The sequence below is a fragment of the Hyperoodon ampullatus genome (genome assembly GCF_949752795.1).
Source record: "Hyperoodon ampullatus genome assembly, chromosome: 6".
Classification (NCBI taxonomy): domain Eukaryota; kingdom Metazoa; phylum Chordata; class Mammalia; order Artiodactyla; family Ziphiidae; genus Hyperoodon; species Hyperoodon ampullatus.
In genome coordinates this window covers 88,349,149-88,362,265 of record NC_136919.1, presented here as the reverse complement: position 1 = coordinate 88,362,265, position 13,117 = coordinate 88,349,149, and the positions used below count along the sequence as shown (strand labels likewise).

The 13,117-nt window shown below is 43.5% G+C and overlaps 1 protein-coding gene across 6 annotated transcripts in view; it reads left to right on the top strand.

Moving 5' to 3' along the window:
* LOC307054202 (transducin-like enhancer protein 1) overlaps positions 1 to 12,971 on the top strand; it is a gene marked incomplete at its 5' end in the record, with an annotated part of 87,629 nt that extends 74,658 nt beyond the window's left edge. For all 6 annotated transcript variants that reach the window (XM_079705793.1, XM_079705791.1, XM_079705792.1 and 3 more), the window contains 6 exons: positions 3,999 to 4,248; positions 6,003 to 6,250; positions 9,400 to 9,547; positions 10,992 to 11,142; positions 12,066 to 12,142; positions 12,288 to 12,971. In XM_079705793.1, the coding sequence (XP_079561919.1) occupies positions 3,999 to 4,248; positions 6,003 to 6,250; positions 9,400 to 9,547; positions 10,992 to 11,142; positions 12,066 to 12,142; positions 12,288 to 12,395 (982 nt within the window). In that variant the 3' untranslated portion in view covers positions 12,396 to 12,971. The remainder of the gene's footprint in view (positions 1 to 3,998; positions 4,249 to 6,002; positions 6,251 to 9,399; positions 9,548 to 10,991; positions 11,143 to 12,065; positions 12,143 to 12,287) is intronic.
* Between the last annotated feature and the right edge of the window lie 146 nt (positions 12,972 to 13,117).

Here is a 13,117-nt window from a genome sequence, read left to right as displayed (position 1 = left end):
TCTCTTTTTTCCTTACAACAACCCCTGCAACCCCAACATTTTATTATTATTTCTATCTTGTCGATCAGAAAATGGACACATTACAGGGCTCAGGTAGTTAGGCCCGTTTGGAAAACCACAGTCAGTGAGGCCTCGAGCCGGGGGCCCTGACATCTCAGGTCCCTTTGAATCCAGAGTCTGGGCTCTCATCCTGGCTGTGGACCCAGCCTACTGTGTTCATCCGTCGGGAGCCTCCTCTCACCTTTTTCTTGAATAAACAAATAAATTCAAGCTTTTAAAATTGAGGTATACATATAGAAAAAAAAATGTACATATCATGTGTGTATAGCCCAGTGACTCTGCACAGAGAGCACCTGAAAAACCCCTTCCCATGCCCCTTCCAGTCTCTAGGGGAACCACCACCCCAACTTCTTATACCAGAGGTGAATCCTGCCTGGGTTTGAACTTCTGTAAATGCAGTTGTACCATATGCATTCTTTTGTGGCTGGTCTCTTTCTGAATTCAGGCTTGAGCGATAGTTATAAATGTACACTCTCCGTTTATAAATTCCCCCCCTCCTGCTTGATCTTACTTTCCCTAGTTCCTCAGTCAGTAAAGAGGGTAAGTTTCCTTCTGGCATCTCTTGAACGTTGTCACGATGCGCCATCAATGTGGACTTTCTCAAAGACGTTTGTGTTCTTCCCGGAAGTGAATAACAGATTCCAAGCTGTCTTGTTTGCTCCCCTGGTTTTTCCTTCCTGTGGGTCCCTCTGTGAGCCACACCCGCCCTGTGCCTCACTGGGGTTTGTTCATTTGATTAGGCCCTCCAGCACAGCAGACAGTGCCAGCTTCCTCCGAGGCCCCCTCTGACTGACGTATTAACAGCCATATGGGTTTCCCCTGGGACAGACGAATGTTCACAGCTTCTGGCAGCAGTTCACTGCACTGTGAATCAATTTTAAACTGCCTGAGTATGATGATCACAGACCTCCTGTGCGGTTTAAAGAAGAGGACACCTAGGGGAGAGGTGGGTATCTTCCAGACAAGCATACAGCTCTCTGTACTTTGTTCATCTATTTTAATCTGGAACATTTAACTCTATAATAAGCAGAGTTCCAGTTGAAGCGAGATAAAATTTCCTTCCCCTAAAAATCAGGAATTGCTAAAAGGGTACCTGATGGAAACTGCCTACCTAGAGGTACCCACCTTGATTTATGGAGAACGGAAAAACTAACCTTCACATCTGCCATTTTCCTCACAGCACAGAAAGCTTTAAGAGGCCAGTTCTCTCCCCACGTTTACCACTGTTCATTTGTTATTTTCAGACCCAGGTCGTGGTGCCTGATATCTGGGTCATATAATTTAGAATGTGAATAGACTTAAACCCCAGTTCTTGTGGTCTCATCTTCAAGGGCAATAATACAATGCTATTTGATTCCAACTCCAAATATCCTATAATAAATGGCATAGGTTCAATTAAGTGTAATGTGCATGTATTGAAATATCATGTGGGCTTGATACATTACTAAGGACACTAAAGGATACTGTGAGCTAAAAATAGGAGATATAATAACGAAAAAGAAACAGACTCACAGATGTAGAGAACAAACTAGTGGTTACCAGTGGGGAGAGGGAAGAGGGAGAGGGATAAGTAGGGGTAGGGGATTGAGAGGTACAAACGATTATGTATAAAATGATCTGCAAGGATATATTGTACAACACAAGGAATATAACCAATATTTTATAATAACTATAAATGGTATTATTTTATGAGTATATTATATTTTATAATTATAAAATATATTTTATTATAAAATAATAATGAGTACTATTTTATAACTATAAACTCACAACCTTTAAAAGTTATGAATCACTGTATTATACGCCTCTAACTTATATAACGTTGTACATCAAATATACTTCAGTATGAAAAAATAGGAGATTTAGTGGTTTGGTACTAAACCAAACCCTTGACATAAGGGCTTTGAGCTGTAGTTGTTTTATATGCATATTTATTTTCTAGGACATTCTTTGTGGTTCCCATTATGTGTACTCAGTCATTCAAATTAAGAGTAATGTTAAGGACTTGGGCCAAATAGCCGTATAAGATTAGTTACTGGAACCAGTTTGCCAGGAGATAACATATCTAAAATTGTGTCCTTTGGTCAGGGAGAAGGGGAAGTTCTTTTAAAAATCTTTTCATATATTTGATATTTTGTTTTTATAGAAAGAAAATAACAGCATGTATTTTATTTTCAAGCTAAGGAAGTATGTGGTTTTATGTTCAGGCAGGTAGAAACCTGATATCTTCTATCAATTTTAAGTTTTGTGCATGCTTAGTTATTTTTCAAAATTTGAGTTAGCATTAAAATGAAAATTTAAGTTCTGTATTAATACCCAAGGTCTTTAGGATCTGTAAAGGGACTGCAAGGTGCCAGTGATAAATTCCAGAAAGGGCCCAGACTTATTCCAGAAGGTTATGGGAGGGAGGAAACCCTACGTACTTCATTTATTGTTTATGTATGCAGACCTATAGAAAAGGTTTAATGTTGAACTTCTAGATCACCGAGTGATGCTTTGGATAAGAAGAAATTGAAAGCAGTGGTCTTCAAAGTGCCTAGTTCAGGTGTGGGTGGGAAATAAAACGTTAGCACTCCTATATCTTCCATCCTCTACAGGGTCTTTTCTTTGTGCGTGCTTTCTAGTATCTGTAGTATATGAGTGCTTGGAGTTTAAATAATTAGATTGTTAGAGAAAAAATATGCTTTAAGATTTTGGTGTAGAAACAGAAGTGTGCACTAGGATTACGTTTGTTTGTATTTAACAGGGAAAAAAATAATAGCTTAAGTAACATAGAAGTTTATTTCTCTCTCCCATAAAAGATACTGGCTGTCAGTAGCCCAGGGCAGGTATCATAGCCCCAGTGATACAGCCCCAGGTCTCACAGTGTCACCAGGACCTCTGAATTCTATCTTTCTGTTCTGTTCCCCTCAGCAATTGAGTTCCATCTTCAGAGTCATCTTGTGGCCCAGAAACGCTGCTGGAGTGCCAGTCATCTTGCTCATAGTTCAGGTAGCAAGAAGGAGGAAGAGAAGAAGGAAGGCACTCTCCCCTCCCTCTTTGTAAATTATTTTTCTTTTTTTTTTTTAATTAATAAACTTATTTTTTAGAACAATTTTAGGTTCACAGCAAAATTGAATGGAAAGTAGAGGTAGTTTCCATGTCCCTCAGGGTCCCCTTTCTTTCAAGTTATGAACTAAGTGCCACCCAGCAGCTTCTGCCTACATCTCGTCGGTCAGCACATGGGCATGCCTGGCTAGAGCAAAGCTGGGAAGAGTAGTCTTTTAGTTGAAAGCTTTGCTGCCTTCGATAAAACTGGGCTTTGTGGCCAAAGTAGACAGGGAGGTTGTTGAGGAGGAAACTTGAAGTCTTGTCACAAAGCCATGTGATGTAAGAGAATCTCTTTATTATTTTCTGTTAATTATGCAAAAGAGAGTTTAAGTCCAAGCCTTAAATTGGTACGTTTAGAAAGCTGTTTTTGTTTGTTGATGTTGAAATACATGGTTTACCGTGTGTAATCATTATCAGCTCTCAAGGGCTTCATCTTAAGCATCAAAAATAATCATTTTAAATTATACTAAGGCATCATACAATTATACAAGTTACAAGAAGGAAGTATTTTGTTAATTTGGAAGCACATGTAATGTTTTTTAACAGGATTTGAAGGAATGCCTTACGGAATGAAGAGCACAGTTTAAAAATCTTAAAAAAGTTTTAAAAAAAGCATTTAATATATATCTTTTTTAACACCCTAGACTTTGGCTGTTATTTATTTCGTTTGTTTCATCAGTAAACACTTCAACTTATACTGATTTCAAAAGGAAGTCGTGGCAAGAATCTTTGCTTTGTCTTTCTCATAGAAGCGTGCTGAGGTAAGGACTAATTGCTTTATGATAAATGTTTTTTCTGTCTCCTCTCCTGTTCTTCTCTCTTCTCCCTAACCATCCCCTCCCCAAAAGCGCATACTCCTTCCACGTTACTGCGGACGGTCAGATGCAGCCCGTCCCCTTCCCCCCGGACGCCCTCATTGGCCCCGGCATCCCCCGCCACGCTCGCCAGATCAACACCCTGAACCACGGGGAGGTGGTGTGTGCAGTGACCATCAGCAACCCCACGCGACATGTGTACACGGGCGGCAAGGGCTGCGTCAAGGTCTGGGACATCAGCCACCCCGGCAACAAGAGCCCCGTCTCTCAGCTCGACTGTCTGGTGAGTGAGAAGGAGCTGGTGCACCAGAGTAATTTCCTCCTGGAGACTCAGTAAGGAAATCGCTGTCGGGGCCTGGGTTTTATTCCCATTATGAGGAAATGGAAGCCCATTCTGTTTCCTGTGTTAGCTATTTAGGTCTCCCCACTCTCTCCCCTCAGCGTGAAGGTTTCATTTGTTGCTGTTTCAGTGGTTAAATCCCAGAGTTGATGGATTTCTCTTAAAACATATTTTAACAGTAGTTTACAGAAGCGGTCCTTGTTTGAATGTGTATTCAGAAGGGGGTTTCCCGTTTAATGGATGGAGTGCAGCTAGGCCTGGACTCTGAGCCCTGCACTCCCCTCGACTTTTAATTTCCCTACAGCCTTTGGATAAATACTGAAGAGTAAACATTTGATAATGTGGCATAAAACCATTCTGAACAGGGTCTGTGTTTTCAGGGAGACCTGGCTGAGTTTTATGACCTTAACTTTAGGAACAAGTTACTAGATCACACTGCAAGAAATCAGGGCAGCCTTCAGCAGAACTGGGGTGGTGGGAATGCTTCCCCAAGGCATCTACTCTACCCCGCCTCTCCCCAGCCAATACTGTGCTGCATTTTTCAGGATCATAGAATACGTCAGGACATGTTCTCTACACAGTAACCACAGGATTTACACACCACGTACCATTGGCCTTAAGTGGACTGTAGGCCGCCCTGCCCCCTGTAGGGTGTCTGCCTGCACTTTGCTTCGGCATATGGTACCCTTTACCTGCTGCCTGCCTGGCAAATGGCACAGATTCCTGAGAGGGTGTTTCCAAAACGAAGACTGTGTTTTTGAGACGAAAAGCCTCTTTGGGCTAGTTCTTGGGGTTTTTTTTTGCAATCAAATAACTTAAAAATATATCCATTAATGAAAGTTAAACATAAGGAAACATACTTAAACATCTTACGGAAAAACCCAAACAAGCTTTTTGGCAACCCAGTGGTAGGAGAGTTTTGTAACACTCATCATCTTTTTTGAAATTACATTGCTTAAAGTTTCTCTAATCTTTGAACAATAGGCCATGGTTAAAGCATACTAAAGACTCTGACTGTATCTGTTTGGGTCAAAGGATAGCAGTTATTTCTTTGTTGGAGAGGGTGGGGGTCATTTTAGGTTCCACCTTCCTTTTCTAATGTGTTGGTTTTGATGGAGAGATGCCTTTTTATTCATTTTTTTTGGCCTTTGGATTGAGAGGCTTAAATATCACAGCAGCCATGTTACAACTTGAGAAAGCAGCTGTGTTAAAGTCTCAGACAAGGATCTATTTGGCTAATAAAGACACAGTACAAGCCTTAGGCAGAAACTTAAGAGTAATGAAAACCAAAGCATAGGTAGTGTGTCTGCAGTTTCCAAATAGTAAATAACGGAGGGTGATGAGGTCAAAGGTTTATAAACTAGCTGTGAAAAGTGGTTTCTTTGTAAAGAAGTATGTGTACCCTTACCTTACATCCACTGATCATCTCAGTTCCTTCTACTCAGCAGGAAATTGGGCTTCGGTGGCAGTTATATCTAAGCCTTCACACAGGCCGAGCAATCCTGTGAGTTTGCTTTGTTTACGACTTCAAAGGAGCCAGTGGCCATCAGATCCTGATCTTTACTACAGAACGCTTGCTTTGGTAGTGTCCATGAAATACCACTTTTTAAGTCAACAACCCAAACAGCAGTTAGAGAATATGGCATTGTTACTGCTTGGTCATGCATTATAACAATTGAATTATGTTTATTTCACAGAACAGGGATAACTACATCCGTTCCTGCAAATTGCTCCCTGATGGCTGCACTCTCATAGTGGGAGGGGAAGCCAGTACCCTGTCCATTTGGGACCTGGCGGCTCCCACCCCACGCATCAAGGCAGAGCTGACGTCCTCGGCCCCCGCCTGCTATGCCTTGGCCATCAGCCCCGACTCCAAGGTTTGCTTCTCGTGCTGCAGTGACGGCAACATCGCTGTGTGGGACCTGCACAACCAGACGCTGGTGAGGTGAGCAGGGGTGGTTTCCTGAGTGGGGCTTCCCTGCTTGAGTACCTGGGTCAAAAGGCCCCCTATGACCCCTGCTTCTCTGCTTGCCCTCAGGCTCAGCCCACACGTGCCAGGCTTGGATCTGGGTGTCAGTACCGTATCACTGCCCTCAGAGGGCTTACGGTCTTGTGGCCATGCTTGGGCGTCACCCAGGCTTTATATTTACCTCCCTAATGTTCCCATTCTTCAGCCACGTACACATGCCAGATTTGTTTAAAAAACATTCCTGGCTTTTGCCAAGGGGCAGCATACCATGGATTAGATGGAGGTACAAAAGGTCCTCAATACTAGATGTTTTTGGCTTTGCCTAGAACCTCGTATATGCGCACAGGAGCCAGCTGATAAAGGATGAAAGAAAATCAACAAAAGGACATTAGAAGAGGAGATTCCACGAATTTCACCCACAAAATGGTTTTAAAGTAGCTGTGTTTCTCAATAACTAAATAAGCTCTGTCCAGGGGTCATTTCACCCAGGAACGAGCCCAGCTGCTTGGAATCTGCCACCTTTGTGTCCCTCCTCGGCTCTGGCCAGCTCACTCCCTCTGGTTGAGTCGGTGCTCACATCAGGGATGTTAGAGAAAAGTCTTTAGAAAAGGAAGAACTAGTTAAACATCTACGGCAGAACGAGCCTGTGTTTTGCCCTTTCGTGTCACAGTTTGTCTTCGCTCAGGAACACTGTTCATGGTGCATTTTTAGACTTGTAGGTTACTGAGCAGGGCTCCTCCCGTGCTTCCGGGCCCAGAGCTGGAGGGAAGGGACGGGCTGTGGAATTGATTATAGCAGCTCACTCCTTCTTCAGCCGTTTCTGTAGAAATCCACTGAGTGTCACCGAACCAGGCTCTGTCCCTGTGTGTGGGTGACAGTGTGGCAGTTATTTTTCTTGTCACTCTCCGGGCAGCTCAGAATGAGCAAAGTGAACAAACGGAGCCAAGCCAACAGCCCCTTCAAACTTTCAGCCTAGCAAGTGTTGGCTGTTTTTTCTTTTCTTTCTGCTTTTTTCTTTTTTCAACTTAATAAATAGCTCTCCCAAAATATTCATTCGAAGTGCTTTTCAAATATTCATCTCTTTAATCCTTGTTGCTTCTGCACTGCTGTTATCCTGATATTTTATTGTGGAGGAGCTGTAATGGGGCCCAGGCACTCTGCCCTCTTGTATGTTCTGGACCCCTACTCTGTGCCGGCCCCCAGGGAGTAAGTACCTGTTGGATATGTTAGCCTGCTTCACACATTTCACTCTCTCTCAGTTTGGACAGGCCACACGTGGCTAGCGGCCACTGTGTGTGACAGGGCAGTACGGAGTCTCCTGAATATCTTTGTATCTGCTGTGACCCAGCATGTTCTGAACAGCCCTAGGATCTGCGTTCTAGGAGCCTGACCTGAGGGTAGCACTGAGATAAGTGGACGGAGGGATGAAGGAACACCCACCAAGAGCTTAGGTCAGCAGAGAAACACAGCTGTTTTCAAGAAGTCAAAGTACTTTATGAGTTTCAGAGGTAAAAAAAAATTCAGAGGATGAAATGAAGAGGAGGTCCCTGGGTTTCACGAGCTGTTTGAGGACAGAAAAGCAGCACTTTGGAAACGTGGGGCAGGACTGCTCCAGACCAGCGGGAAAGCCTTGGATGCAGGCTGGGACGTTTGAGGCAGAGAGTTGGGGTGCATGGGGGAGAGGACCAGGATGGAAGCTCTGAGTAGTTTTCAGGGAAGAGATTTTTGGAGTGATGGTTCACATCTTGTCTCAGAATTCAGGGCAACAGTGGTGCTCTTGTCTTTTCCTCCATGCCCTTTAAATTCCAAGCTCAGCTTTAAAGTTGGGAGCTCTGCGGGAATAATAAGGTAATAGGAAGGAGAGGCGGTGGAAACTTTTCTCCGGGTGTTGAAATTTCCAAGCAGTTCTCTCATGGATTCTGCCTTGTTCGCCATCCTGATCAGACCTCGGAACACTTCTCACCTGTTCCAGTCACTCCTCTGCCAGCTCCCTCTTGGCCTGCAAAACCAGGTCCACGACCCCCATGCCACCAGCCCTGCATGGCTTACATCAACCTCCCCTCGGCAAGCCCTGCCTGTAGCCTGGCAGAGCATCACACTCAGCAAATCCCTGTTGGCTGGTTGTCCTTGGTAGTGGTTCTTTGTTTTTTGTTTGTTTGTTTTTTGAAGTATAGTTGATTTATAATGTTGTGCTAGTTTCTGCTGTACAGCAAAGTGACACATTCTTTTTTTTATATTCTTTTCCATTATGGTTTATCCCAGGAGTTTGGATAGAGCTCCCTGTGGTAGACAGTAGGACCTTGTTGTTTATCCATTCTAAATGTTTACATCTGCTAACCCCAAACTCCCAGTCCATCCCTCCCAGCCCCCCACCCTTGGCAACCACAAGTCTGTTCTTTGGTGGTGGTTTTTGACTGAGGCACGAGCTTCCCCTTTAAGAGAACAACAGCCTTGTGCTCAGATTTGAGGGCAGGGCTGTGCCCAGGGGTCAGTCAGCAATCAGCTCTGTCTCTGCCCCACACCTCTGAGTCAGGAGGCCGGCATGCCCCTTTGTCTCCAGGAGTCCAGATTTCCTAACGTGGGGCTCTTTCGAATAGAAAAGGCGAGGTTGAGTAAATACATGAGCTCATGCTTTGTTGGCACAAAGGGCATTGCGGTGTTACTCATGAAAATGGGAGTGCTCCTGGGCCCCGAGCTGGTGATGTGGTGATTCAGGCCTGCACAGTTATAGGCCAAGCCTGCTTCTTTCTTTAAGGAATACACTTGGGATTTTGTGTGTTTGTCTTTTTTTCCCCACTTGCACACTTAAACACTTTTCCAGACCTGGGAGGAATTTTACCTTCCAGACAGATTTGTAAGAATAGCTATAGGAGCGTATTTAACTTCTCCTGTGTGGTGACCTAAAACGGCATTCCATTTCTTCAGCACTTGGATCATGAAAAAAGGAAAAGAAAGTCTGCAGGTGCCGTTTCCTCTCCTCCTCAGGGGGAAGGTTGGTTTGATCTTGCACATCAGCAGACACCGAGGAGATGACACACGCACAGCGAGTCCAAAACTAACAACACAACAGTGTTTACCTTGAGCTCTGGCAGGAAATCATTATTCAATCTGGTTTGTTTTATCAGGCAATTCCAGGGCCACACAGACGGGGCCAGCTGTATTGACATTTCTAACGATGGCACCAAGCTCTGGACGGGCGGCTTGGACAACACGGTCCGGTCCTGGGACCTGCGCGAGGGGCGGCAGCTGCAGCAGCACGACTTCACCTCCCAGGTGCAGGCTTGTCCCTCCCCGGAACCCACGCGGTGCTCTGTGTGTGGCGCACGCCCTCCCCACACCTCCCCGCCTCCCTCCCACCCCCAAGAGTAGTAGCTAGACAAACAGACCGGGCTTTAATTTGAGATACAAACACACACACACACACACACACACACACACACACACACACACACTCCCTCTCTCCCTCTCTCTCTCTCTCTCTCTCTCTCTCTCTCTCTCTCTCTCCCTCTCCCCTGAAACACTTAGACTGGTTTTTAAAATGCTGTAGGTTAAGCCATGTTAGTTTTACTTGTATATGAGTTCGTTTCAGGAATTTGTGCCATGAAGAACATACAGGGTCTGATCTGTTGTCCATCTTCTCGCCATCTAATGTGGGGGCGAGAAATGATTTTATTCATATATAAATAGACCTTGAAAAATAGGCAGGGATATCACAAGGAGTAGAGAAAAAGCATAACAGCTCTGCAAGTGGATTCATTTTGCTTAAATCAGGGAGCTTAAAAAATACAGCGGTATCTCAGTGGATGCCCATTTTATTACTCACCCCTTAGACACTGGACTCATGGCTGACTCGATTTACGGAGCTTTGAAATGATATAAAAATGGCAACTTTGTGGATTGTGGAGCTTATTTAGATATCAAGTGTCTGAATCTAGGCCTGTTTGGGGAAAGATAGTGCCTGCCATTTTAAGTGTTTTCTGTTGATGGTGGAATTGTTCTTTTTATCGTGACTTATTTACTTACTTTTTTTTCTTTAATAATTCCAGTCAGAAAAATAGGACAGAAATGGAAAACAGCTATACATGCAACTAAATTTCATGTCCTTGTCAAAATTTTGTTGAGTTTCTTATAGTCTTCCTTGTTCCCATTATGGGTAGGATCCTATTTTTGGTCTGCCCTTTTTTAAAACTTCGTATGGAAAATTTCAAATATATTCAATATATGAGAACAGAGAATGTTCAAGCATATATGAAAGTACAGAGAATTATATGATAAACCACATATGCCCATCACCCAGCTTCAACAGTTACTAACACATGACCAGTCTTGTCTCATCTGTCATCCCTGCCCCCAAACACTGGATTATTTTCAAGTAAATCCCACACGTTATATCATTTCATCCATAAGTATTTCAGTTAGTATCTGTAAAAGACAAGGAACCCTTTCAAACAACGCACAGAATACCGTTATTATTAAGAAGAATTTCTTGATTTTATCACCCATGACATAAGTGTTGCAGTTGTTTTTATTTTTTTCCAATTGTTTCATAAAGGTCTTTAACACTTGACTTATCTGGGTTGGCATGGTTGTCCTATAGACTTTGCCTTTGCTTATTACCTCCTCCTGTTCTTGCTAGTTTTTCCCCTCTTCTTGTTGTCTGTTCACTTCCTAAGTCTATTGGGCAGAATACTCAGCGAGCCTCTTCTGCTTCTTGTAGATATTCTCCCTTGGTTATTGCCCAACTGGGGAGTGGCTGGCCGTGGGCATGGAAAGCAGCAACGTGGAAGTTCTCCATGTGAACAAACCTGACAAGTACCAGCTGCATCTCCACGAGAGCTGTGTGCTATCCCTGAAATTTGCTTATTGTGGTGAGTTCAACTGGAAGGAAACCGGGGAATGTTGATGGCCTCAATGGAAAATACTTCTAAAAAATATAGTGGAGATGATATCTGGAAAAAATGTTCTCTGAGCAGCTGGATGCAGTAATTCTATTGTCTTAAAATGTCCCTCAGAGCATAGGGATGTCTGTTTTCGTCTGTTTCCCTGAGTTGGGAAAAGTCAGCAGGTGATAAAATTGCCTAATACAAGGTTTTGACACATGTTTGTTTTCAGCGGGGAGTGTCAGGGGTGTGGGTGGAGGCAGTTAGTTGCCACTCTGAGAGGGGTTGGTGGGAGTTTATAGAAAAATGAGGCAGGAGCAGAGGTTGCTATGGACTGACCGGGATGAGGAGCCCATGGGCAGAGAAGGGAACACTTAGCTGCACCCAGACCGTTACACTCTGCAGTGAGGATAATGAGGGAAGAAGTTCATGGGGAGTCAAATATATATTCACGGGATGGATGGATGCATGGATGCATGGATGGATGAATAGTTATCACAAATTGACCATCCTATGTGCCATATGTGCTGTCTGCCATTTTACTTAGATTCGTCATTTAATCCTTCCTAGTCCCATTTTATCATAAGGAAACTAACAGAAGACAACTTCATTGATTGACTATTCGAGGACCCACTGCATGCTCGGTGTGAAGCTACCTGTCATGTATCCGGTGGCTAATGGGACTGACATGGTTCCTGCCACCGCTTTGATTAAACCCAAGATCACAGGTGGTTCACAGTGGAGCCCAGATTTAAAACCTGCTGTGTCTACTCATGTCATGGCCCAACCCCTTGGACATGATAGTTCATGATTAAAAATGCTCTGAGTTTGATTAAGCCCAAGTAGCTAATAGTATAGCAGGAATTTTCATCTAGTTAAGCCACAACCACATGTTCCTTTGCTAATTCTAGGTAAATGGTTTGTGAGTACTGGAAAAGATAACCTCCTCAATGCATGGCGGACACCCTATGGAGCTAGTATATTCCAGGTAAGTCCGTGCTCCTTACATAGAATGACAGACAGTTGGACCACAGCATTGCTCATGACGCCAGAAGTGAAGGTGCCTTATTGGGAGCAGGGCCCTGAGCATCTGTGTTCCACATTAAACTCATGTCCATTGTTTTCTCTTTCAGTCCAAAGAGTCCTCATCCGTGCTCAGCTGTGACATCTCTGTGGATGATAAGTACATAGTCACTGGCTCAGGGGACAAGAAGGCTACAGTCTATGAAGTCATCTACTGAAAACATTATGTGGTTTAACGTTTATAGTTGAATTGGGCCAAAATGTTTTGAATTTGTAGAAATAGAAAAGTTGTAACTTTAAAAACAAACACCTGTTTCCAAACCTTGACACAAAACTACTTTGCGTCTACAAAGAGGAGGCAGTGAGCACATCAACAGAAGGTCACCTACCTACCTAGACCAAATGGAGCACCGAGGCAAAGTGGACAGAGGGGTGAGGGTTGTGGGCTTGAGGAATGGAGCCCGCTGACCCGGGCAGAGTCCATCCATTTCTTTCTGTGAGATCTGCCGAGATTACCTTTCTGTTCCTTGCTGTTCCCCTCCTGTCTGTCCTTGGTAGAGCAGTGGTGTCTCTAATGAACTTGTTTCCTCGTTTTTCATCTTGTGAAATGTTTTTTTGTATTTTTGTTGAAGGTTAAACATTTGTATAAATTGTAAATATATTTGGTTTATTACAGTAAAGGCTTTAGTACCAATAAGTGGTTTTCCTTCTCCTTCTTTATCAACGCTTTGGGATCATTGGTGCGGATTCTATAGGCAAAGTTCAAACATTTGTAGAGGAAGTTTTAAAATGCACTTCTTATTTTATAAATATATTTTGTCACGGACTCCCACTGCACTAGAACCTAATGAACACTTCTGAGTTAACCAGGAAGTCAAGACTAGGAATAATGAGTAACCGAAGGTTTATTGACAACGATTTTATTTGGGAAGCAAAAATA